Below are 23,177 nucleotides of genomic sequence, written 5' to 3' on the forward strand. Positions count from 1 at the left end.
CGAGTTCGGTTTTTTACGCCACCTCCAAAACAGAAACAGCATTCCGTGAATATATCCGCCTGCCGCCTCGCCAGTTTAGCAAAATAGTTGGTAAATTTATTTGCCAAATAAACTGCACACAAAAGCCAATGGCAGCGATGAGAGGCACTTGGCAGAGCTGAATTAAGCTGACCATGGCAAAAACAAAGAGTAAACAACAAATTGAAAGGCATGAAATGAGAAAAGTAAAATAAACGAACGCAAAAAGTTGATCACAATACACAAAAAACAAAAAAACGAAGCCAGTGGCACACATGCAGGTGTATCCGTATGTGGTAACGTCAATTGTTTAAAAGTGAAAATTCGATTTTGTGGCAAGGCACAAGGCATCAGGACACAAACAAATGGCGTGCCAAACCAAAAAGCAAAAACTTTTCTTTTTCAAATTTTCATTCCCTATTCCCCAGTGTTTATATATTCTTGTTTTTTTTTTTTTCTATTTTTTTTTGCCTTGTGCAGCAAACAAATTTTTGGTGCCTCCCTTGTCGGTTTGTTTGAATTGTCCCTGGTTATTGTTGGCTGTTCCTCCTGACGGTTTGTGTCAGGCCGAGAGTCCTGTGCGCTGATGTGGCCAACAAGACGAGACGAAAAGGAGCATAAAATAGCAAAAAAACGAAAAAGAAATTGTTATCCCGAAACGTATAAAACAAACGTGGTCGACGAGCATAAAAAATGTCCGGCAGTTAAGAGAAGGAGAGTGTCCAAGCACGTGTGTCGTGAGCTGCATGAGAAACCGGAAAAGCGGAAAAGCACAGAAGACACAGAAGGAGACACCGGAGTCGGAGGCTTTCCACCACTAACAAGAAACGTAACGATAACGAAAAACAAACTTTAAAAATTGGATTCTTCATTTGCATCGGCAAATCCAATCAAGCCAACGTAAAGACCTCGGCCAGACATATACACAACATAAAGCCGATGCACCACCAACAGAACCACTCCGCCAGCAGCACCACCACAGCCACCTGCAATTGGTAGTCACACACTGAGAAAAATTATGTTGTTATCTTATCATCGATTATTATTTCATGGTTGATGTGTGCTTTATTCAGAATAGATAGAAATGTATCTTTTTTGTAAGTTAAGTTATCAGTTAATTAGCTGATCAAATATTTTATAATATATTTCAAGGAATTTCTCCGCGTGTACGCGCTTCCATATGAACATGCCTCACGTTACGTATACGCCACCAGCTCCGAAAGGAACAGAGCGAGAGAGTGGAGAGCGGACACGAACAATAAATGAAAGGTGTGCGCCTCCTGTTTGTCCATATAGTTGACCATTGCTTATGGCCTGCCACCGACCACGCCCCCCGCTGGCTGCGCCCGCCCCCCGATTCGGCTGAAAATTGGTAACGATTTGTATTGGACTATGGCCAAGCATAAAAGAGGCTGAGTCCCCGAGTCTGTTTGGCCATTGTGAGAGTGAGTGCATGTTTGTGTGTCTGTATCGAGTGCCGAATCTTGTTTAAAAGTTTTGTCCTTTTGCAGTCCTGCTGCCAGGATAGTTGGCCCCAATCTCTCGCAGAAAGGCGAATGGAGAATGAAGGAAAAATTGTCTTATTTGTATGCCCGGCTCACCTGCCGTTATCCATCTGTCTTGTATCTTCATCAAGTTGGCCAGTATTAAGTCGCTTGTTGGTCGGTCGCCCAACAAGCCTTCTCCACCGCTCCATCGCTCCCTTTGCAGCATGTCCTTGCAACGTTGTGGTTTTTTGCGTTGAGCTCTCTTAAAAAACCCACAGCATGCTTTTTGGGGCGGGCGAATGAGAGGGGTTTATTGATTGCCCCGGCATACGTTTGCCATTTTATTACAAGCCGGAAAATAGAGCTGCACAAATACAAAAAAAAAACAAAACAAAAATGAAGGAAAATGCATCGAACCGCCTCACTTTTGTTCCCTGCTGTGCTTTTTTTCTGTCTCCACCTCTCGTTTTCTGGCCTCGTTAATTGCCTCAAAGCCAAACATTTGCGTCAGTGGCAACCGCATTCGACGTCGTGACAATGACAACGGCAACCGCCGCTTAAATTGCCCAAAACCGCGACAAGTGGCCGTGTCCAGCGATTTCCCCCCACCACCCCAATCGAACCATCCCAGCTCCACTTCATCGGGCTTTTAACAGCCACCCTTCCCGGATTTTCTTCACCACGGCCACGGGCTACGACTACGGCTACGGCTACGGCTCCGGCCCAATGGAGCGTATAAGAAAACCATTCATTAGCGCTTATCAAACGGCACAGACAGATCTGTCCCGCCACTCAATGGCTGTTTGATTTTTGCCCTAAACTACGGCGACTTTTATGCCCTGCCATGGGGTAGCATGAAGTTATGGTAGCAAGAAGTTCAGGAAGTATGAGCATCAACATAACTTACAATAAAATACTTATATTCTAGTTGAAAATACATTTAACACCATTTTAAATGGCATAACCGTTCAGTTACTTTTCTAAAATATTACTTCGTTGTTAAATCAACTGTCCGGTTGTGTTATTATTGGTTAGATAGGGTATTCTAAGCATCGGCTACCGCAGACTGGCAGATTCTCGATTTTTTCTCGCCTAGCTAGGCCTCTGCTGACGTTTATTGTAAATGGCTGTCCAATGAAAATTGTTGTGGCCTATCAACGTCAACGCGGTCACGGCCGGGCCGTGTGTCATTAGTTCGGGAAAAAGTGGCTGCAAAAAACTTGTTCGTCCGCAAGTCGTGAAAAAAATATCTGGCATTTTTATCGGCATCCCCCCCCCATACGCTGGATGTCCTGCGTCCTCCTGTTGCTGCCTTGCTTTAGTTTAATTGGCACTTGACAGAGTGGCCAACATCACCACCAGGAACAGCAACAAAACACCAGCCACCACTAGGTAAATCTGCTGCTGGTCTTGGTCTCTGGTGTTATCAATCAAATTGGCTTTTTCTATATCCATCAGCACTTACGGGAGATGACTAGTGGTGCGTTGATTTCCTGCGGACGCATTATTATTAGTAATGTTCCTTAATTGGTGTTTGATGTGTGCATTACTAGGTTGTTAAAGTTTGGGAGCTGAACAGCCAGTTGCCTTGCGGGCAATTTAAAGTTGCTTTGCATCAAAGAATCTTATTTTTTTTAAAATAAGTGACCCCATCCAACATACAAAACTTTTGCAACTATTATACACATTATACACATTTAATGATTTAATTTTGCTTAAAGGCTAAATTGTTATTACTTTCTACGTGCAAAATATCGTTTGACTTCTAGTCCCTTTTCGACGACAGCGTCCACAAAACTTGATGTATTTGCAGTCCTTTGCCTACTTGCGATTTGACCATGGCCAGAATGTTGTTTTACTTGAATAATTAAAGGGCGGACACACTCACAGATCAAGAAGATCTGGTTAAGGGAATTATGCATATGTATCTGTAAACCTAATGTCCTGCAGCACACCGCATACGAGTCAGGCAGGACGAGGAGTGGAATGCAGTGCTCAGGACGAGATCCAGGACCCAACGGCCAACGAATTTATAACTGATTTCTGGTGATTTAGTTGGCTCGCCAAATGGAATGAGCTGAGTAGCGAATGTCTACGGCGGCTGTTCCATGCACAGAGAAAATAAATTATGTTCTAATAGTACACTTAAATTAAAACAGGTACTGATGAAGAAAGGAAATTTAGCGTTTGTAGCCAGCCATTTTAAATATTTTGTAGAATTTTGTAAACCAATTCCTTTGAAGGCCTTGATTTGAGGTGATGTTTTCTCCATGTGCGACCACTTATTATGCAAAATGCCGCACATGGAGCGACGGATGATGACCAGGGGCCAAAAGGGTTGGGCTTCCAAATGGTTTGGACATGTCATGACGGAGCGCGTCTCATTTATATTGCATGGCTGAAATGGTTGAGAGGCAGTCGTAGACCCACGGATAGATACGGGCCAGGCGGCTCACTTGAAATGCATTGAAATTCATGCAGCAAAAAAAAAAAAGAAATGGAAAATAAATTGGGGGAATGGGAAATAGGGGAAAAATGTGGCACAAGGCCGTGTGCCTTGTGCGGCACAAAAGTTAATTGAAATGCTATCAAAGCATATTCAATTAATTTAAATTAGCTCAGCGCGGCACAACACAAAACGCAATGCGCCTGCGGCGTTTTTTGGGGGCCGCCAAGTTTTCCAGTTTTCCCGCCTCGCAGTTTCCACTTGGCTGCCATGTTAATTATATACGCGAAGGCTGCTGCCAACCAAACTAAATGGCAAAAGTTTTCCCCCTTGTCAGTGGCAAGAGTCGACTCTGCCAATGATAAGGAAAATCGGACAGCAGTTCGGGGGGAAAGTGCGGCAAGTGCGGAAAATGGGGGCGTACAACCACGCCTTCATTAATCAATTATTGCAAACAATTTACTGCTCGTGGTATTCGGGTGAAAGCAACAATGCCTATGACAAGAACCGACAATCAGCTATCAGCTCTTGGCAAAATATTTTTATTTAAAAAGGGCTTGCCAATTGATAATGCTGAACCAAATCGCCCGGAGCGTCCATCATTTGTCGGTTTCTGGCATCTCAAGGAGATGGCGAATGTAATTTTGTTTATTTCACATGTCGAGCGGAGCTGTCAGTCCATTGACAGTGTCAGAATTTCAATCAAAATGCAAATTAATAATAAACAAAAATGGCATGACATTTACTCTCGCCGATGAGATCAAATTAAATTTCAATTAGCTGTCACAGGACAACCCAAGCTGGAGAAGGAGCTGCAAATTAGTCAATCGAAGAACCTTTTGATACTTTCTCAAGCAAGAGATTGTGGTTGCCATTGAAAGGAACGTTCCAGGCCTTCTTAAACATCATCAGACATCAAGGGAACTTGCCGTAAGCGATTCGATTGAATTGCAATTACTATTTACAATGAGCCCTTTATAATGAGCTCAGAATACTGAGTAGGAGTTTCATTGATAGTTAGGTAATCATAAAAATTTTTTAAAATATTCTGTACCATAAAAAATGTTGTTTTATCTAGCTGTTGCAAGCTTATGTTTTAGTTGAGGAATTTTTAATAGAAATATAATGCAATTTAACATTTTTAGCAGCAGTTATTTTAATGCCAAATAGTTGGAAGAGATTCTGCTCCCATACCGAGTTAACTCCCTTATTTGTTTAACAAAAATGAAATCCGCGTTTATTTGCTTGTTCACTGGTTTCATTTACTGAGAATTTGGTGCAGTTCTGGTCTCTGTGTGCTTATTAACGTTTTGTTTTTAACATTTACATGAGACTGCTGACTGCTGCCTGCACCGAATTGTCGACGGGTGGGCGGTGGTCAGTCGGTCGAATGGTCAGCCGCAGATGGTCAGTAGCATCTGGTTTTTGGCCCCAATCCCAGCCTTTGTGCAACTAAATTATTTAGTTGTGTGGCCGGAAAGCAGAAGCAAGTAGTCCGAAACGCGACTGCGACCACTGCCAGTCTGGCAGTACGGCAGTCCGGCAGTCCTACAGTCCGGCGTTGGCCAAAAACTCACTGACATGGCCGGGCATCAAATGATTGCCCCAGACACTTTATAATGCATGAGTCTGCACCAGAATCAGAATCAGCAGCAGCACTTGCAGCAGCAGGAGCAGTTGCAGCAACAACAATAATGACAGCAGCAACAGGAAGAGGCCGCACAATGAGCATGAACACGAGTAACCGAATTATTTATATTTAAATTGTTTTGGTTGCTGCACTCGTTGTTGCCTTTGAGTTTCGCATGTCTATTTGGCACACAGTGCACACATTGCACACAGAGAACCCGTAGCCATGGAGTCCCGTAACCTCTGATCCCCGACACTACCAGGCTACTGCCGTCTCCCACAGTGAAGCCTCGGCTTTCATGGCCATGATTATGTGGCAGCGCCAGCCTTTGACTCTGCCGAAAAAGTGGTGAGAGCGCGTCGTGCACTCAGAATATTACTAATGAGTTGCATGAGACAAAAGACGCATTTAAGATTGATTCAATAATTTAATAATAATAACTTGAAATTTACTGAGTATCACTGGAAAAGGTTATCACTTTACAGGAGCTCTTTAGCAACTTCTTAACTTTGAGTTGTGCATATTTCGGCTAAAATCTTAAGTGCGTTCGACCCTACACATACTCTTTTTCGAGAGTGTACCACCGAGACACTATCCGTGTCCTGACCAGACTCCGCGTGAGCTTTATTTATGCATTTCATTTCGGTGTGCTTGCTGGGGGCCAACTTTTGGTATGGCGATGTCGGCGATACGATAAGTGGGCGCCCAGAAGGATGGGGCTGTCTGTCGGGTTGCGTTGCGTTGCGTTGCGACCCGCCTTTGAGTTGATGTATTAAAAATTTTCACACATGGCAGTTGGTTGGTTGGTTGGCCGGTCGTCGCCTGCGAGGCAACCTCTTTGCTTGCACCGAGCACTGAAATTTGATTTTCCATCCCCCACCCGGAAAAAGCGCCCACAATAACCCCGCCGCCATTCGCCATTTTCATCTGGAACTTTGGCTGTGCACTTTTCAGCGCTTGATTTGCGTTGAAAATGCGCTGCTGGTTTTCCCAACCCCCTTTAGATATACTTCTATACTCCTGTATACTCCTGTATACTCCTATACTCGTTTACTCGAACGCAACCCTGGTGGAGAGATCACACGGCCAAAAGCTTTTGACGGTGCGTTCATTATGATTAGCAATTTTCCACGGATGAGTTTGGAACGAGTAGGTATACTCGTAGGTATGTGTGTATATGCGGGTGTTTTTGTCTGCTCTGGGAAATGCCTGGGGTTTTTTAATAAGACTTTTTGTTGGCTTTACGCTGCATTTGGGTAGCAGATGGAGCAGGAGTCGGCGGGTTATCAAGTGGCTTTTGTGGATTTTGTCAGTTGCACCTTGGTAACTTATTAATTTTGGCTGGATGAGCGCAGGAGCACGAAGCTTGTCTTACAAAGCTCACAGAATCAACTTAGATGCATTATTTATATTTATCTAACCACATACTTTACTTTCCAGAATACATACTTTGAATGTGGAAATTCCTTTGAGTATTGTTTAAAATTAATTTCAATAGTTTGACGTATATTCTTATAAACAGCAGTATTCCTAGCCTTGCAATATTTCACATTTATGTAAACTACCAGGAGATGGTTTTTTGGCGTGCCGCTCCGTTTGTGTATTTTTTACCATTAACCATAATGCTTTGTGTCTGTTTCGCCTGACATCTTGTGGCAGATTCGCACATGGAATTGCATTTTCGCGTCATTGTTTGATGGCTTCCGTTGCCGCAGCCGCTGCTGCTTCGCATCCTTGCTGGTTAAGCTTCCTTTTTGGCTGAAGCGCTTCCTGTTGCCATATTCCTTGCCATTGTGGCAGCTCCCGTTTGTTGTCAAAAGCGCATACGCATCCTTATTTCCACTACCCAGAAATGCATTTAGCATTCCTCACTTTTTTTTGTGTAATTTTATTGCTCCTGTTGGAGCAGCGGAGCTTCTTCTAACTGTAGAACGCATTGTTGTCAGAGGCGGAGCGTGCCACATCCTTTTGGACTCTCTACTTTTTCTCCCGGCGAATGCAAACATGAAAATTGCATAATCCACGCATCGCGATTTATGACTTTTGTGCCAGCGTGACTGATGGCAGTACAAACAAATGTCAGGGAAATGCGAACCGCCTGTCACTTCTTGCAGCAGGATAACATTTCCATAAAAAAACACGCCATCATATCCTGCGGATCAGTCAAGGACCTCCCGTGAGAGTGATGCCATCAACCGCAAGGCATTATCATCGGGACTCTGAGGTTAATCAGCAATTTAGGGCCCAAATTGATAGGCATCTTAGCTGCGGCACCGCAGAGCCCAATTGCTCAATTAGCCGCCAATGCAGTTGGCCTAAAACAATGCCAATACCACAAGCGGCTTTCCTTCGAGATCCCATCGAATGCTGCATAATTAATTTGCCAATTTGAAGGCAGGTGCACTTCAGTTGAGACGAGGTCGGACCAAGAGTGCACAGGGGAAAACCATCCAGTTTTTTGCAATTATATACTAAAATAATCAGATTATGCAAAATAAAACTGAAAAAGCCCTAATAAAATCGCTGATTTGGTATAAAACATTTTTATAAGAATATATAGTAGAACTATTGTTTTTGAACTGATATAAAGCTTTGTTTCTAAGTGTAAGAAAGCACCTCAAGCATCTCATTATCTATCTCTTTCTCTTCATATAAGTCTGCCTCTTTTGCTCTCTTGAAGACCTGCCGCCCGAGGCACATTTGTTGAACATTTTGCGGCCATTTATGAATGGGCGCGCATAAATTTGTGACACTTTTTGTGGCATTTTACGAGGCAGGTCCATTAAAATGGGGCCACATGTGCCTGCCGCACACACACACACATGGGCACCCTTACACCCGCACTAACACAGCGGCAGTCAGCAATGGCAGGCCTCGGGATGTCCGATGTGGGAAAATAAAATGAAATACATAAATTTTGCAACGATTTGAGAGACCGCATTTTATAATTGAATCACGTACGACATTTTCAGAGGCGCGCGCGTGGAAATAGGAAATAAGTTTTGCCGCTGATATAAATTAGAATCTTAAGGGATTGCCATCGCTGCCGACTTAATCAATACTGCTGCCCTTTCAGCCTTCGTTTTCGCAAGGAATTTGCTATTCCAAGAGGGTTCACTGAGAAAAAATCGTCATACACTAGTTATATTGCACTAAAAACTATCTTAATAAATATATAAATAGAAATTAAGTAAGATTAAAGGTCGCTTATGCACTTTAAATTCATTCAAGAACATTTGGTTTTATTTCTCAATGGTTTTAGAATATTAAAAATAACTGATTATTTTTCCCCGTCTACTTGCAATAGCAAGAGTTTTAAATGCCCAGCCTGCGAATGCTCGCAATTTATGTGACTTGTTTGGCGGTGCAGAAAAGTTGCAGCGAGTTTTTCTTTCGCGCTTTTGGCAGACAGCAAAAGTTGCATGCGCGCATTTCCGTTTCCGTTTATTAGACCGTGAGAGTGTGTGTGTGTGTGTATGACTTTGTGTGTGCCTTGTTGTGGGGAGAAAAACCTTTTGATTTACTTAGAGGCCGCGGCACGTTTCCTCCAAGAATCGAACAATTGGCAATTTCCAAACAAAATACAAATCGAAGACGATGCGAATTGAGCTTTTGCAAACTTTTTGTTTTATGGCCCTGTGAGCACAAACACTCACACACACACACACACTCGTACACAAACACATACATGGAGGACAGGACGACACGCCGACATTTTGTATCAGTGTGTGCACACTCCATTGGGTCCCAATGATGCGTACAAAATGCAACAGCAACAATTTTTCGGCATTTTTTTTTAAATGGTAATTTTTTCGTCGTTGCTGTGCGACAGCCCACCCACAATTTTCCCCCCCTTTTCCACGAAATTTCCAGCCCCACTGATCTGCTTTTCTCTTGTTGCTACCGCGCAGAGCACATTACATGGAAAGCGCTTTTCCATTATTCGTTATTGTAGCTGATGTTTTTTTTTGTTGTTTTGCCATTGTCCGCATAAAAATGCATTGATTTTATCAAGTGAAAAAATCAAAAATGTTGACATGAACGCCGCATGGGGCAATAAAATATGGTAAGTGCATCGGTGGGCGGATTTTTCCATTTTGGGCCCTCGTGGATGTGGGCTTTTGATATCTCCGGCGATTTACATTAGTTTTGTGTGCAATTTATGCGCGGGCATAAAATCATTGTGCTGCATCATGTTAAACAAAGTTAGTTATGCGGACATTTTTTTAGGCTGTAAAATGCGGGCTTGCTGTGTGTTTTTATGGGGTTTTTAAATAATGGGGCAGGTATCGTAAGCCATGGAATTTTAATTTTTGGTTATCTGCCAGCTAATTGCATTTCTTATAAAGTGAAACATTACGAGCCAGTGCATCAAATTCTTACATACAGTAAAATCCTGTTATAGCGACTTACAAGGGAACGACGATTTTACGTCGTTTTAACCGGGAAGACGCACTAACAGAAAGGTGGAAAAAACATGTTTTTGTTTATTTTATGATTGCCATGTTCGTACTATGTTTTAACATAAAACAAATTAATTTTTTAATTAAACAAAAAATGTAATCAATTCAATTTAATTACATGGGTTTTTCATAACAAAAAAGCAGAAAAAAACTATAAATATTTTTCCCGATTTTTTGATAAAAATTATCCGTTTTTTTTTCGATAACAGTAAAAATAGTTGTCCAAATGTGGAATGCTATACCTCGTTGAATTCGTAACAAAATTCCCTATCGATCCATGTACATACATTAAAATGCTAATTTTTGGTCATTTTTCGAAAATTTTGATGATGGTACCCCTTATCAAAAATGCGAAAATTTGTCAAATTTTTTTTTTTCGAAAATCAAAAAAGTTGGGTTAGACATAGTTAGATTTGTTAATTAGCAGCACAAAACAGACTTTATTTTAGTTGTGCGTTTAATTTTGGCCAAGTTATGGCAAAAACGCCAATTGAAAATATCCAATTTTTTACAAAATAAATTTGTTTTTGATTTTTTGATAAAAATAATCCGTTTTTTTTCGATAGTAGTAAAAATAGTTGTCCAAATGTGGAATGCCATACCTTGTTGAATTCGTAACAAAATTCCCTATCGATCCATGTACATACATTGAGATGCTAATTTTTGGCCATTTTTCGCAAATTTTGATGATGGTACCCCTTATTAAAAATGCGAAAATTTGTCAAATTTTTTGTTTCGAAATCCGAAGAAGTAGGGATGGACATTGTTAGCTATGTTTATTAGCAGCACAAAACAGTCTTTATTTTAGCTGTGCGGCTATTTTTTGCCAAGTTATGGCGAAAAGTCGATTGAAAGTACATATATGATTATTTACATTTACAAGTAAATATTATTACTTATTTTAACCGGTTACGTTGTTTTCATAATATAGAATTTTTAATATTGCGCCTTATTAATTTATTACATTTAATTTAGAAACACATTCACATTGTGTACCTTGTTTAGTGAGTATAACAAATTAAAATGTATTTACTTTGGCTGTTGTTTATTTTTTGGTGCATTTACATGTAAAATACCTTGCTCTTTATTTAGTTCAGTTCATGTAAACATCAAACAAGTTTCGATTGAAATTTGTTTTGGAAGACAAGGCCATTGGCGCCATTCATCTAATTGGCAGAAACTAATATGTGGCCATGTACATACATATGTATGCAGGCAGGAAAACCAGCAGCCAGAACAGCTAAGTATGTGGCGCCACCAAGTGTGAGAATCCAATCCCAATCCCAAACCCAATGCCAATCCCATAGCCAAGTCTGAGGTTTTGGGGGCTGCTTTGCGGCATTTTGTCGAGATTTGTTGAGAATTTATGCGCTACCTTAGAGAATTTATGAGTTGCAGTCGAGTGAATTATTTTATCATACGCATGCAGCAGCAACAAACACTGGGGGCATGTAAAGTCCTTGCCACAACAAGCTGCAGCGGAAACAGCAGCAGCACAAGCCTTCTGACTAAGGCCTGCTGCACAGTTTAAGCTACTAATTTCACATGCAAAAGTCTTCACTAAGCTGGCATTTTAATCTTGCCCGAGTGGTGGTCGTGCGTGTGTGTTTGTGTGTGCCTGCTTGTGTGTGTGTGTGTCCTGCTTCAGTGTGGATGTAGATGTGAAATGGGCGTGGCTATGGGCTTGTAAGTAATTAAGCACTGGCCCTGCTGAAATGCCTACACACTAAATAATAGCATCGGCGTGGAACATATACCCTCTCTTTTCAGAGGGTTTTTTCATAGTGTTTAATTGTGCACTGAAATCTAATGGTAAATCGTTAAAAAACAGACTAGTACTAATGATTTGCTGAGAGGCAATCGCTTCTGATTTTTGCTTATTAATGTTAATTTTAAATTAATGTTTTTACATACTCTTACATTTAAAAATGTAACTGCATTTGTAGTAGCTTATCTTGAAATTCTAAGGAGTTTCTTATTTTTTTTCGTGTAACCTGTTCGCAGAGATTTAACTTGTAGTCCGGCCATTGATATGCGTTCCCCGGGAGGAAAGCCTCGAACTGGGCTTAAGTTGCTCCAAGTCCTGTCAAATGGGCTCGTCCTTCGGGCGCTGTTGCTCCTTCCGATCCTTCTGCTCTCGATGCGGCTGCTGTTGCCGTTGTACTTAGGCCTAATGCCTTGCACTTGTTTGCAAATTGCATTGGGATAACAAGGGGCAGCAGCAGCAACTCTTTCATCCTCCTGCATCCTGCCGAATCCTCTGCTGTCGATTCTCTTGGCCCATTGTTTGTGCTGTGCCGTTGCCAGGTGTCCAGATTGCAGTTCGTGCTCGAGCCTGGGCTAATCAATTTGCATGCTGGCGCAAGCTGATTTACCTGCTGCTACCACCTGCTCGCTTTTCCGCCAGCAGCAGCATTTCCCTTCGCCGCCACTGGCTTTTCATTGAATTTCCAGCCGACGTCGCCGAGAATACTGCTCCTTCGCCTGCTGCACATTTGCATTCTGGCGCCAAGTCACGTCACTCGGAATTGCCTCTCGAAATGAAAAAAGTTTTTTAATTCTACACATGCTGCGATTAAGATGTCAAATGTCAATTGTTGCCACCAAAATATTTGGTAGAAACTATTGCAATTTCATAGCAAAGCACATGGAATAAGTTCTTTTAATACTTGTAAAATGGGATGTATATTGTTTCAAGCATATAAAAGAGTTTGTGACTGGAAACTGATATCAAAGAGCGCCCTAGTTATTAAAGACCCGTGCTATCAATTAGTCCGGCCGTCCAGTACTTTGATCTGTAAAAAGAGTTAAGATGGTATACCCGTGCCGTCAATTAGCAACCTGCCATGTGCCGGCAATTTAAGCACGAATTAATTAAAATTCCAGCACATAAAATTGCTAAATTTTCACCCCTCTCTTTTTGGTTATAATTCAATGTACGTGTGTGTGTATCGGTTATGGCTACTTTGACGTATTTGCCGGGCATAATTAGCTTCATTACTCATTCATCTTTGCATTCATTCATTAGAAACCAATTGACAGTTTAATTAAGTTTTCGCTTTCCGTCCCTCGTTTGTCTTTGCCGTGGCCGACGCCAAACTTTTGCTCAAAATAAAAAGTTTAAACAAAACGGCATTGGGTGTAATGGGAACGAAGGGTATGCAGGGATCTACACAAAGTGGTGGCCAGCAGTGCCTAATTGGCACCCAATTAGGCATAAATATTTGGCTGTGTCGGCTACAAAACAATTATTCCTGCCATACTTCATACTTCATCGCCGCTGCGCTTTTCACTCCTGACTTTTTTGGGGGCCTTTCGAGACCGGACTAAAAGCTGCCTTTGACCTTCTCGGCGGGGCTCTGGCGTCCTGATTAGGTTCCCTAATTGAGCATAGTTAAATGCATAAGCTGATTGTGGTGGAAAAATTAAAAGTTCTCCACAAAAGGGCTTCCAAATAGGTAAAGTGTCGGCTTCAATCTAAACTTTGTTTTGGACTGCTGGAGTCTGTGAGTGAAACATTTAAAAAATGGCAAGACCCACTTTATTTTCTATTTGGTATTTTTGGAAATTGAGGAAGCCATGTAATTATTCGTTTATATTTTCTTAAATTCTTATTTTGAAAACCCATTAAACACATGATACTTGCCGCACATGAAACCTTTTAGTGGTATTCAGCCCTAACCGCATTTACCTGCATTTTGTGCCGGAAACTTTATAACATTCATTCGAAAATTATAATAAACGCCACTCATCTGCACTTTAAACTTGGATTCTGGGCACTTAGGGCTCGTTTCATGCCTCCCCACCGCCGCCGACTAACATTCAAAGTTGGCCGCATCAAGCCACATTGTTAGCGCTAACTACCAGGAAAGGCCTGCGGCGTTTTCTGTTCCAGGCTGTGTCCCGTTAATGAAATGTCGAATCCTGAGCAAGGACCTCGTTACCCCCACCCTCCGCCCGATTCACATGTGTGTGTGTGTGGGCGCGGCTTGTTCGCGAAAGTTGATAAAAGCGCCGCGAGACAAATTGTGATGTGGGTGTACTTGTGCAGGTTGTTACCTGTAAGCAGGATGCCGTACATCAATCTGGTGCTGTTGCCGTTTCGGTTGCATGTTTATCGTGTTTGCGGCTCATTAAATGCGCCTCATTAGGCCCGGTCAGAGTTCACAGGCCAAGCGGTTGCATCGCCAAGAGGCTGAGCTCTCCCTGCTCATCCTTGGCATGAGGCAACCGCATTAGGTTCTTGCAGCATGTATGTATGTGGAGCCAGCAAATTAATATGATTCTCGATGTCTTTCTGTTTGTACAGCACATATCGAAATCCGAAAGTAGCAATCACGTCAAATATTATGCTCGAAATAAACAAAAACAGAAGCGTAATCAGAATCTTGGCACACATCTGGCCAAAAGGAAGTGTTTATTAGAGTGGTCCTATTCTCTATACATATTTACATATAGTTGATTTCCGGTTTAAAGACGTCTAAATGCAGGCTATGAAAAATAGTACATCGATGGCAAACTTTTAGAATAAAGCTTAGATTTTGATGGTGCATCATGTCTGTTAGGCATATTTTAAGCATGCACTTATCAATATTCCAAGTGAAATTTCCAAGTCCACCCTAAACGGAACGTCAGAGAGAAATGATTCGATAACCGGGCAGAATCAGAATTCAGCTCCTAATTGAAATCGACTATGTTGATCATGGGTCTCTTCCCGTCTGCCGATGACAGATGTCGGATTGAGTCTGGTCCCATCCCTCTTCCCCTTTAATGAATGGATGCAATGTTTAGGCCTTTTTATGAGCCAAATCCCTGTGTCCGTGTGTTTGTCTGCCCATCTCTGTGTGTTTGTGGCTGACAAACAGCTTAAAACCTTGATGGACATTAGGCTAACAGGGCGGGATGGTGGGATGTTTTACATTTCAACGTCTGTTGGTCGAAAAGCAAACCAAAACCCGAACCAAACGGACGGTGGGGAGTGCAAACAAATGCGCTTTGAGGCCTTTCACTCACTTTGGCTAGGTAGCAATTACTGTTTGTTTATGCATTTGTTATTGTTGCCGTTGCAGCCAAAGAAGTAGAATTGAAATTTGAAATTCATAATTCAATTGAAGTTGTGCTTGGCTGGCAGCATCAACAAAACCCGAGACCAACAAATGGAATTACACAAATACACAGAACCCAAAGTTGATATATTCCGCGTGCACTTGTAGCTTTTATATCAAAATTTCACTACAGTAGGTTTATATAATTAAAGTACTTTAAATTTTATTTCAAAACTACTTTAGAGCACTAAAAGGCAGGCAAAATATTGAAGAGGTATAACATAGTTCTTAGCTTAAGACTTGATAAATAAGTAGGGATTTATACTAAAAATTTGAAATGAGTTATTGCAGGATTTAAGTAAACCTTCGGTAGTTTCTTTCCGTGCACTGATGCAACAGCAGTAGGGGGCGTGGTCGCCAAAGGCGGACTGCGTGTATGTGTGTTAATTGAATGCAGTTGCAATTGCAGCAGTATAGCATCCAAATGCATTGCCAACTGGAATTTTCTTTGATCGTTTTTGCCGGAGAAGGAACGAAAAATGTACGAATGCGGGGTAAAAAAAATGCCAGCTCCTTTATATACGTCCATTTGCTGACATTTTGTTTAAAATGCATAAATCATCAAATACTGCAGTGTCATAAACGAAGCAATGCACAAATACACCGAGACAATAAATAGATATGCGCTTGCATACGAAAATCAAACACGGCATATTATTATTTTGTGAGCTCGGCAAAAAGCAACAGTAGCAATGAGCAAAGAAAAAAATTGGAAAATAGAGAAAAGAATTCAGCTAGAACGAGGCGAAATTCGTACTCTCTTTCCCAGTTGCAATAAATCTGCTGGGGCAGTCATAAATATTGATTTCGAAATTGTCCCTTTGCATGAAGCTTTCATGTGTGTGTGTGTCTGTGTGGTAGCTGTGAGTGTGTTGTAGCCACGCCCCCTGCGACCCACTTCACTTAGATTTGTCGCTCATATTAGCTGCAGAAATGAAAATCGTTTTCCAATCGTATTCTTGTCGTTTACCTTTTCCTCTTACCATCGTCACCCCCACATTTCCCATTTTCCCATTGCCCTGTGTTCCATTCAAGTGTAATTTGCAGTTGCTTTGCCTGTCGTTGTTATTCTTTTGCTGACAAACGCTCTTTTTCCATACCCTATTCAACTGAAGGTCCTGCGTTCTAGAAACCAACTTTTTAAATGCGAAAAAGCTAGAGTCCAGACTTTTAAGGCCTTGCATCGAACAGTTTGCTTCCAAAATACTCGGTGAGTATCCATATAACTCATGAGTAATTATAATGGTATTCTTATTTATTTTTTTTGAACTAATCTTTAAAATGTCTCTAATTTTTTTTTTTATTGTTTTGGTTTTTTGGAAGATAATTGTACATATGTTTATATATGCCATTTTCCACCGAAATCAATTCAGAGCATTTGGCAGTCGAGTTTAGCTTGAGCTGCCGACCTTCTCGAGTGTTGAACTCAATATTTTCAATATGATGGCAATCGGTTTTTGAGCTTGATGCTTTCGTCATTGACCGTCGATGGTTCCCATGGATTCATCTTAGGTCGCCCAACTTGAACCATTGTTGTTGCCTTTGGTTGTTTCTGCCACTGCCGTTTCGTAGAAAAGTTTCAAATTTATGATCCGTCACTGACTTTAGAATTATGGCCAATGCTTACTGGCAGGTGGTTTGCCAGAGAAACTGGCACACAGGGCAGGATATCGAAGGGACGACACATATGCTGGACCCAGACTGAAATTGAAATTAAAGTCATAATTCATTGCAGACCCGCTGACTTTAGCGTTTAGTTTTTGATTCTTGTATGATTCACATGAAGAAAAAACGTCAGTGAACTGATAAGCTCCATGTAATGAATTGACCACGGAAATACACAATGACTAAGCGCCAGCTACTTTAGTGATAAGCGTATATTTAAAAGGAATAAAATAAACCCAAATTCAGCCTCCGTTTTGAATTCAGTTGTTTCGTAAATTTTGGCATTGAAAGATGTACGCCGCACGATGGATAATGCTATGCACCATTTTTGTGTTTGACCTGGGATCTCCGCAGACTCTGGAGGACGATTGCGTAGCCATAGACCAGAATGATGGGAGAGGACGATCCAGCTATGCTCCTTGGCTGGCAGAAATTATATCGAATTCCACAGTAATCTGCGCTGGAACGCTTATCAACAATCGTTAGTATGGCACACGATATGCTTTATCAGATACCAAATAATCAGAATGTTGTTTCTCAGGTTATGTTCTAACAGCTGCGAGCTGCTTTCAAAAGCAAAAAGAACTGTAAGTTAAATTTAAAGAATAACCAGAAAAAAAATATATACTTTTCTTTGTTCCACAGAACTGTTCGCTTGGGAAGTGGTTATTCTAATAAGAGTGTCGAAAATTTCCGAGTTTCAAGGGCCCTTCTACCTAACCCAGATTATCATGAGAGCACTTTATGCATGTTTCGGTTGCAAACGGAAGTCAAATTCAAGATCCACATACGACCCATGTGTATCATAAAATATTCTGATATCCAAACTCAAGTCGGTCCGACATTTGAAATATTCAATGAAAATCTCCTAATATGGTGTAAAATCTTTCAGTATTCCGGTAGTTCTTTTGACGAAGATATAAGGAAAATATATTTACAGTCCAAGCTCATTGGGAGTCCTTGGACTGATACGATCGCAAACGGTCCTTTAAAGGGCATGGTTCGATATGGAATTCTTACGAATCGTGACACAACAACTTTTAATGACGTTTATATTAATGTTATGACCCACATTAGCTGGATATCTCGGATCGCGTTAGACATTCATATAAGTACTCCGAATACAACGATACAAACAAATATTTAATGGGAATGTGAAAATTTCTTAATTTAACACAACTGTGTTCGATTTTTAATTGTATAAAATATGACATTGCGCGACTTAGCGGGACAAGGTGGGAAAAATAACGTAAAAATTCACTTTAAATAAAAACACAGTCTTATTTATTTACTATTGGTTAGAGGTTAAATCTCTGAGTTAATAAATTATTCTCTTCGCTGATAAGAATAGCTTCAACTCAATGGAAGATTGCTTTTTATTGTACTTATTTAAAAACGTCTCTTAGTTTGAAACAATGAGTGCGGCACTCCACTACGCGATATTTTCTCTGCTGCTGTTTTACCAGGGATCAGGTTTAAATTTAGAGCAAAATTGCGGGAATTGTTCTGTATTTGATCCCACTCCATGGCTGGTCAAAATTCGAACTGATCTGAGTTCGAATATCACATGCGCTGGAACGCTTATCAACGAACGTATGTTCTAACCTAATAAATCCAATAAAATCTAATACAATTTTTTAACAATGTTGCTGATTTTTAAGGCTTTGTATTGACCGCTGCGAGTTGCATTGGCGGCGCATCTGAACTGTATGTAATAATAAAACATAAAAGATATTTTATTCATCATGTTTTCCTAACAGCATCGTACGCTTGGGAGAGATCGACGGAGCTCTTAACAAAACAAGTAAATTTCATTATGAAGAAATCGGTGTTGCGAGGGCGATTATACATAGGCTATATTCCTCAGAGAGCTATCAGCATAATATAGCTTTGCTCCGATTGAAAACAAGTGTTGTGTACAAATTGAATATAATGCCGATATGCATTGATGTGAACGTGGAGAAAGTACCAAAAGCTCCCACCTTTGTGATTGAAATTAAAAAGCGTGAAGTGCCCAAAAAACCTAAAGTGGGGTGGATGAAAAAAGTCGGAAACTGGTTTTTGTCCAAGATGGGGATAGATCAAGATCCTGAACCCGAGGTCAATTTGGAACCCGAGGCCTTCGCAATCGGGTATCCATTCACCAAACAAAACAGCAAATCAAAAATATTTTATCAATCTGGCATTCTGAGCCATCATAATTCCGAATCGAGGAAGGACGTCTATACCGATGTAATGGCCTACGCCGATTGGATAGTACCGATCGCACTTGATGTGCATATACTCATGGCCCCAAATCCAGATTTTGATAATTGAATTTAAATACATTTAAATATAGTTCATCAGAGGAAATCTGTGTAATGTGAATTTCTTACTGTTGCTGTTGGCCGCTAAAGTAGAGAGACTTTTGATGGTACTTAATAGGCTTCTATGAGCTCTTACCAGCGGTGGGAATGGCTAATCCCGATCCTGTATTGAACTGTGGTCCGTCCAGGATATTCCCATCTGGTCAGGTCCTTTTTTCCTTTTATTGCTACGCCCTGGCATCACAGTTGTGGATAAGCTTGTGTGTGAGGTGTTGTGGACAATGTTGGGCTATAAAATCACCATCATACTCATCTCTGAGTGCTGACAGTTTTTTGCATTCCCATGGGAATGGTTGCTTGGATTTGGACTGTTACTGAAGCTTATGAGTTATCAGTTCATCCCCTCATCATATTTGTTTCCTTAGGCGGTAGATGCCTTTCTTTTATATGATTTACGATGGAAAATTTAGTTGGTTAAACTTTAAGTAAGATTAGTGTTGAATAGAAGCATTAGTGTGTTTTATAATAATTAGAACTACTGATAACTATTTTGAACTTGTATTATTATAATCAAAGCCGAAAGCTATTTACCTTTAAACCGCTATGAACGCAAGCTATTAAAATATTTGATGGCAAATCGATACATTTTAATCAATGTTGATTAAATTTCCATTTTATCGTTGACCGCAGATGATTCTAAAAGTGTTAAAACGTTGCCGCTGAAAACTCAATTTATTTTATCACACATCCCCACATAACATACTATAGTCTCTTTCCAAATTCAAAAAATTCTGGCTCCGTACACGGGCATGGACATTTTATCCAATTACACATAGCCCTTTGACTTTGAAATAAAAAATATCGTTATGGAATTGGGGCAAATAAGCTGAACATGAGTCACACAAATTGCCAGGAGGTCCTAAATCTACATTCCCCAATTGGGGACCTTCGTGTGTGTCACATTGTTGTATTTTTTTCGTTTAATATTGGCACAAAATCAAATTATCTGCTATTTGTCAATAAATAACTACGGACAAAGGCGAAACTTTATTAAAATTCACCACAAAACGTTGCAGTTTCCGGTTTCAATTACGTCATAAATTTTCGGCCCCACACAGCCGCACTTGGGGGCGTTAGGAGGGCGAGGGCGTGGTCGTGTCGGTCATTCGATGACATAGAGCCCATATTGAAATTTAAAGCCCCGCTGGCAACCTGTCGCAATTTACAACCCGTGTCCTTCTCAATTCGACTCAGTCATCCTTTCTCCTCCGGTAGCCCAGTCCAATGCCCAAGCTCCACGAAGCACGAAATATGAGCCAATATAAAAGCAATAAAGCACGACATGCAAATAGAGCAATATGAAATCTGCCTAAAACGAACGTAAGCCTTTGGAATCCGAATACCACTACACAGAAACAAATGTTTAAAAAAACTTCTAAAGTACTTGGCAAGATCAATGTTTACATTAGTTGTGCTATATACTCACCTGGCTCCTTAATTAGGACATTTAATAGTATCTTTAAGAAGCAAGTGCAGAAGAAATAGAAGACAACACTCCAGGCCAGCTTGTCTGGCTTTATGAATTATTGTAATGGCCACCAAATGAAATTATAAATTTCATTGGCCAAGTAACTGGCACAGATCAAACGACGACAGCGTGCGGCCATAAACATTAATAACCAATATGCCAGCAGGCAGAAGGCAGGACTCGCAGGAATCGCAGGATACGGAGTACCAGGTAAAGACAGGCGTGTGAAGCGCATAAACAAGCCGCACAGGATTGCAGCGAAGAAAGGCCAGATCCTAGCAGTTTTCCCTGGGCGAGGCAAAGCCACTTTCGCAATTTATGGCAGTGGGGTAAAGGGAGAAAAAATCGCGAGCAAAAGCGCGGCAGAGCAGAGCATAGCAGAGAAAAGCAAAGTTTGTTACTTTGGCACGGCTTTCACCGATGATGCATTGATGCGGATTTAAAGTTTAAAAGGTTTCGCGGCCGTGGAATAGAGAGAGAGTGAGATTCCTGACAGCCATTTGGCGTTTTGGCGCATCATAAATTCGAGCGGTAGACACACGGTTTAATTTATCATCAAAGGCTGCGAACGGCTGACTGGCTGACTGGCAATCAGGGCCTAGCGAAAGGCGACTGGTGAATGGAATTTATTAGACTAACTTACGGACAAACCAGGCCAACCAGACCAACCAGGCCAGTCAGGCAAACCAATGCCGAGTTGATGGCTTCGTGGCTTCCAAGGTGTCTGTGCATAGTTTATTTCAAATTGGTTGCTTCTGCCAGCGATCCGCCAGCAGATTGATTGGACTGATGAATGAATGCTCATAAGAAGCGGTTGGCGGTCGGTCCATTGTGCCTGCAATCCGGTTTAAAAATTCCATTATATGGTTTGCTGTTTTTGCAGCACTATTTGCCTTCAATTGGTTATTTATTGGCATTCATATTGAAATGTTTAAACAATGGGTGGGGCATCAAATGGGGGCACAGCGATGATTTTCATTCAGTATTTTTGTTGCGTTTCAATTGTTGTAAACCGTGTTCGAAAATAGAAACAAAACCTTATACGTTTAAGTTAAAAAATCATTTAAAAATCATAAACGACTTTGATGTTCGCCGTGAGTTGTAACTAAAACAATGCTAATAATCTCCGATGACGGTGAATGACAAACCAATTTCCTGGCAATAAAATGCCTGAAGTAGGTGGGATTCATAATTTCCAGCTTGAGATAAGCACATCGAGATACTTGGCGAAGGGACATGACTCGGCTGTATGCTCAGATATGGGATAGTAATAAAAGGGCACGCCTGGATGGCCAGAGACGACGGCATCCTCAAATCAGGCAGAAAAATGCTGCCGTGTCTGACTAGCTGCTGATACTGGATAGGATAGGATAGGATAGGATAGGTTGGGATGGGATGGCGTGGACTAGGATGGGCTAGGATGGAATGGGATAGTCAGTGTGTCTATCTGTGTTCCACATTTCATTACGCCGAACATGACGATGCTGGAAGCACGTAACAAGTTTAAATTGCGCTCGTTGACTGTTGACTGCCGTGCGGAAGATGCCGATATCGATGCCCAATATCCCCATATCCCCACAGCCCTATGGCCATATCCACAGCTATTCCTGATTCTGATATCGATTCCAACGCCGCTGTCGGCCGGCCAAGTCATGGCCAACAGCCGCAATTGAACCAGAAAAGTGTATTTATATGTAACGGAAATGATGCTGCAGAGTGGAGCGAATCGAGTCGGCCATCCACTGATTTGCCTTGCTAATAGATGATTATGATACCATACTGTATATGGATAGGGATATATAGAACATACAAAACAGAGCCCACTCCAAACTGGCATCTTCCACGGGCAATTGGCTGGGCGATAAGCGCGGCATTATGCATAATTGTGAGTGGAAAATCTGAAAATGGCTGGAGCAGCAATGATATGAAGTAAATAAAGTTGGGAGTGTGTGGGCACTGAGAAAAAATTATCACAGGAACAAGAACTTAATTAGATGTTAATGAAGCAAAATTTACTTTGGGATACTAAATATATAGGTTGTATATTTTGACACCAAGACTTTAGTTCCTTGGATAATCCTTATAATCCAGCAATTTTCTATGCCTCTCAGTTGATTTCTTTCCGTGGAATCACCGCCATTGCTATGATATTACTTTTTATGTAGTTAAAGCTGAATTGATGTGAGTGTGTGCCTGTTGTGATTTTGTTTCTACTTGGTGTACCTAATTTAATAGCCACCACCTCTCCACCTGCTAACCAAGATTTGGAAGCCTGTTCACCTGGCAATGGAATAATGGCAGACTTATCGCTCTTGCCAACTCTGTTGATTTTTATGGCATCTTGGTTTTGGTTTTGGTTTGGGCTTCGAGTTTGAGTTCGGGTTCGTGGGAATGCGTAAATGAAATTATTATCTGAGGGATTTTTGGCAAGCTGAATAAATAAATTTTATGTCTGCGGCTGTGTGTATTTTTATGGCTTGCCAGTCGGTCGGTTGGGGCGGCGAACTCTTGCAGTAAGTGTTGCCTGTT

General features: G+C 41.2%; 2 protein-coding genes across 2 annotated transcripts; both read left to right on the forward strand.

The window, feature by feature from the left end:
* Positions 1–17,073: 17,073 nt before the first annotated feature.
* LOC26535940 (complement C2) lies at positions 17,074–17,961 on the forward strand. The gene is made up of 3 exons (XM_039376285.2): positions 17,074–17,295; positions 17,356–17,401; positions 17,460–17,961. The coding sequence occupies exons 1-3, from the start codon at positions 17,106–17,108 to the stop codon at positions 17,959–17,961; spliced, it is 738 nt and encodes a 245-aa protein (XP_039232219.1). The 5' UTR covers positions 17,074–17,105.
* A 236-nt stretch (positions 17,962–18,197) lies between these two features.
* On the forward strand, positions 18,198–19,166 carry LOC26535239 (transmembrane protease serine 11D). The gene is made up of 3 exons (XM_015193212.2): positions 18,198–18,407; positions 18,476–18,521; positions 18,575–19,166. Exons 1-3 carry the CDS (start codon positions 18,230–18,232, stop codon positions 19,128–19,130), a joined length of 780 nt encoding a protein of 259 aa, XP_015048698.1. The 5' UTR covers positions 18,198–18,229; the 3' UTR covers positions 19,131–19,166.
* The last annotated feature ends 4,011 nt before the right edge of the window (positions 19,167–23,177 follow it).

Source organism: Drosophila yakuba, chromosome 3R, assembly GCF_016746365.2.
Source record: "Drosophila yakuba strain Tai18E2 chromosome 3R, Prin_Dyak_Tai18E2_2.1, whole genome shotgun sequence".
NCBI lineage: Eukaryota > Metazoa > Arthropoda > Insecta > Diptera > Drosophilidae > Drosophila > Drosophila yakuba.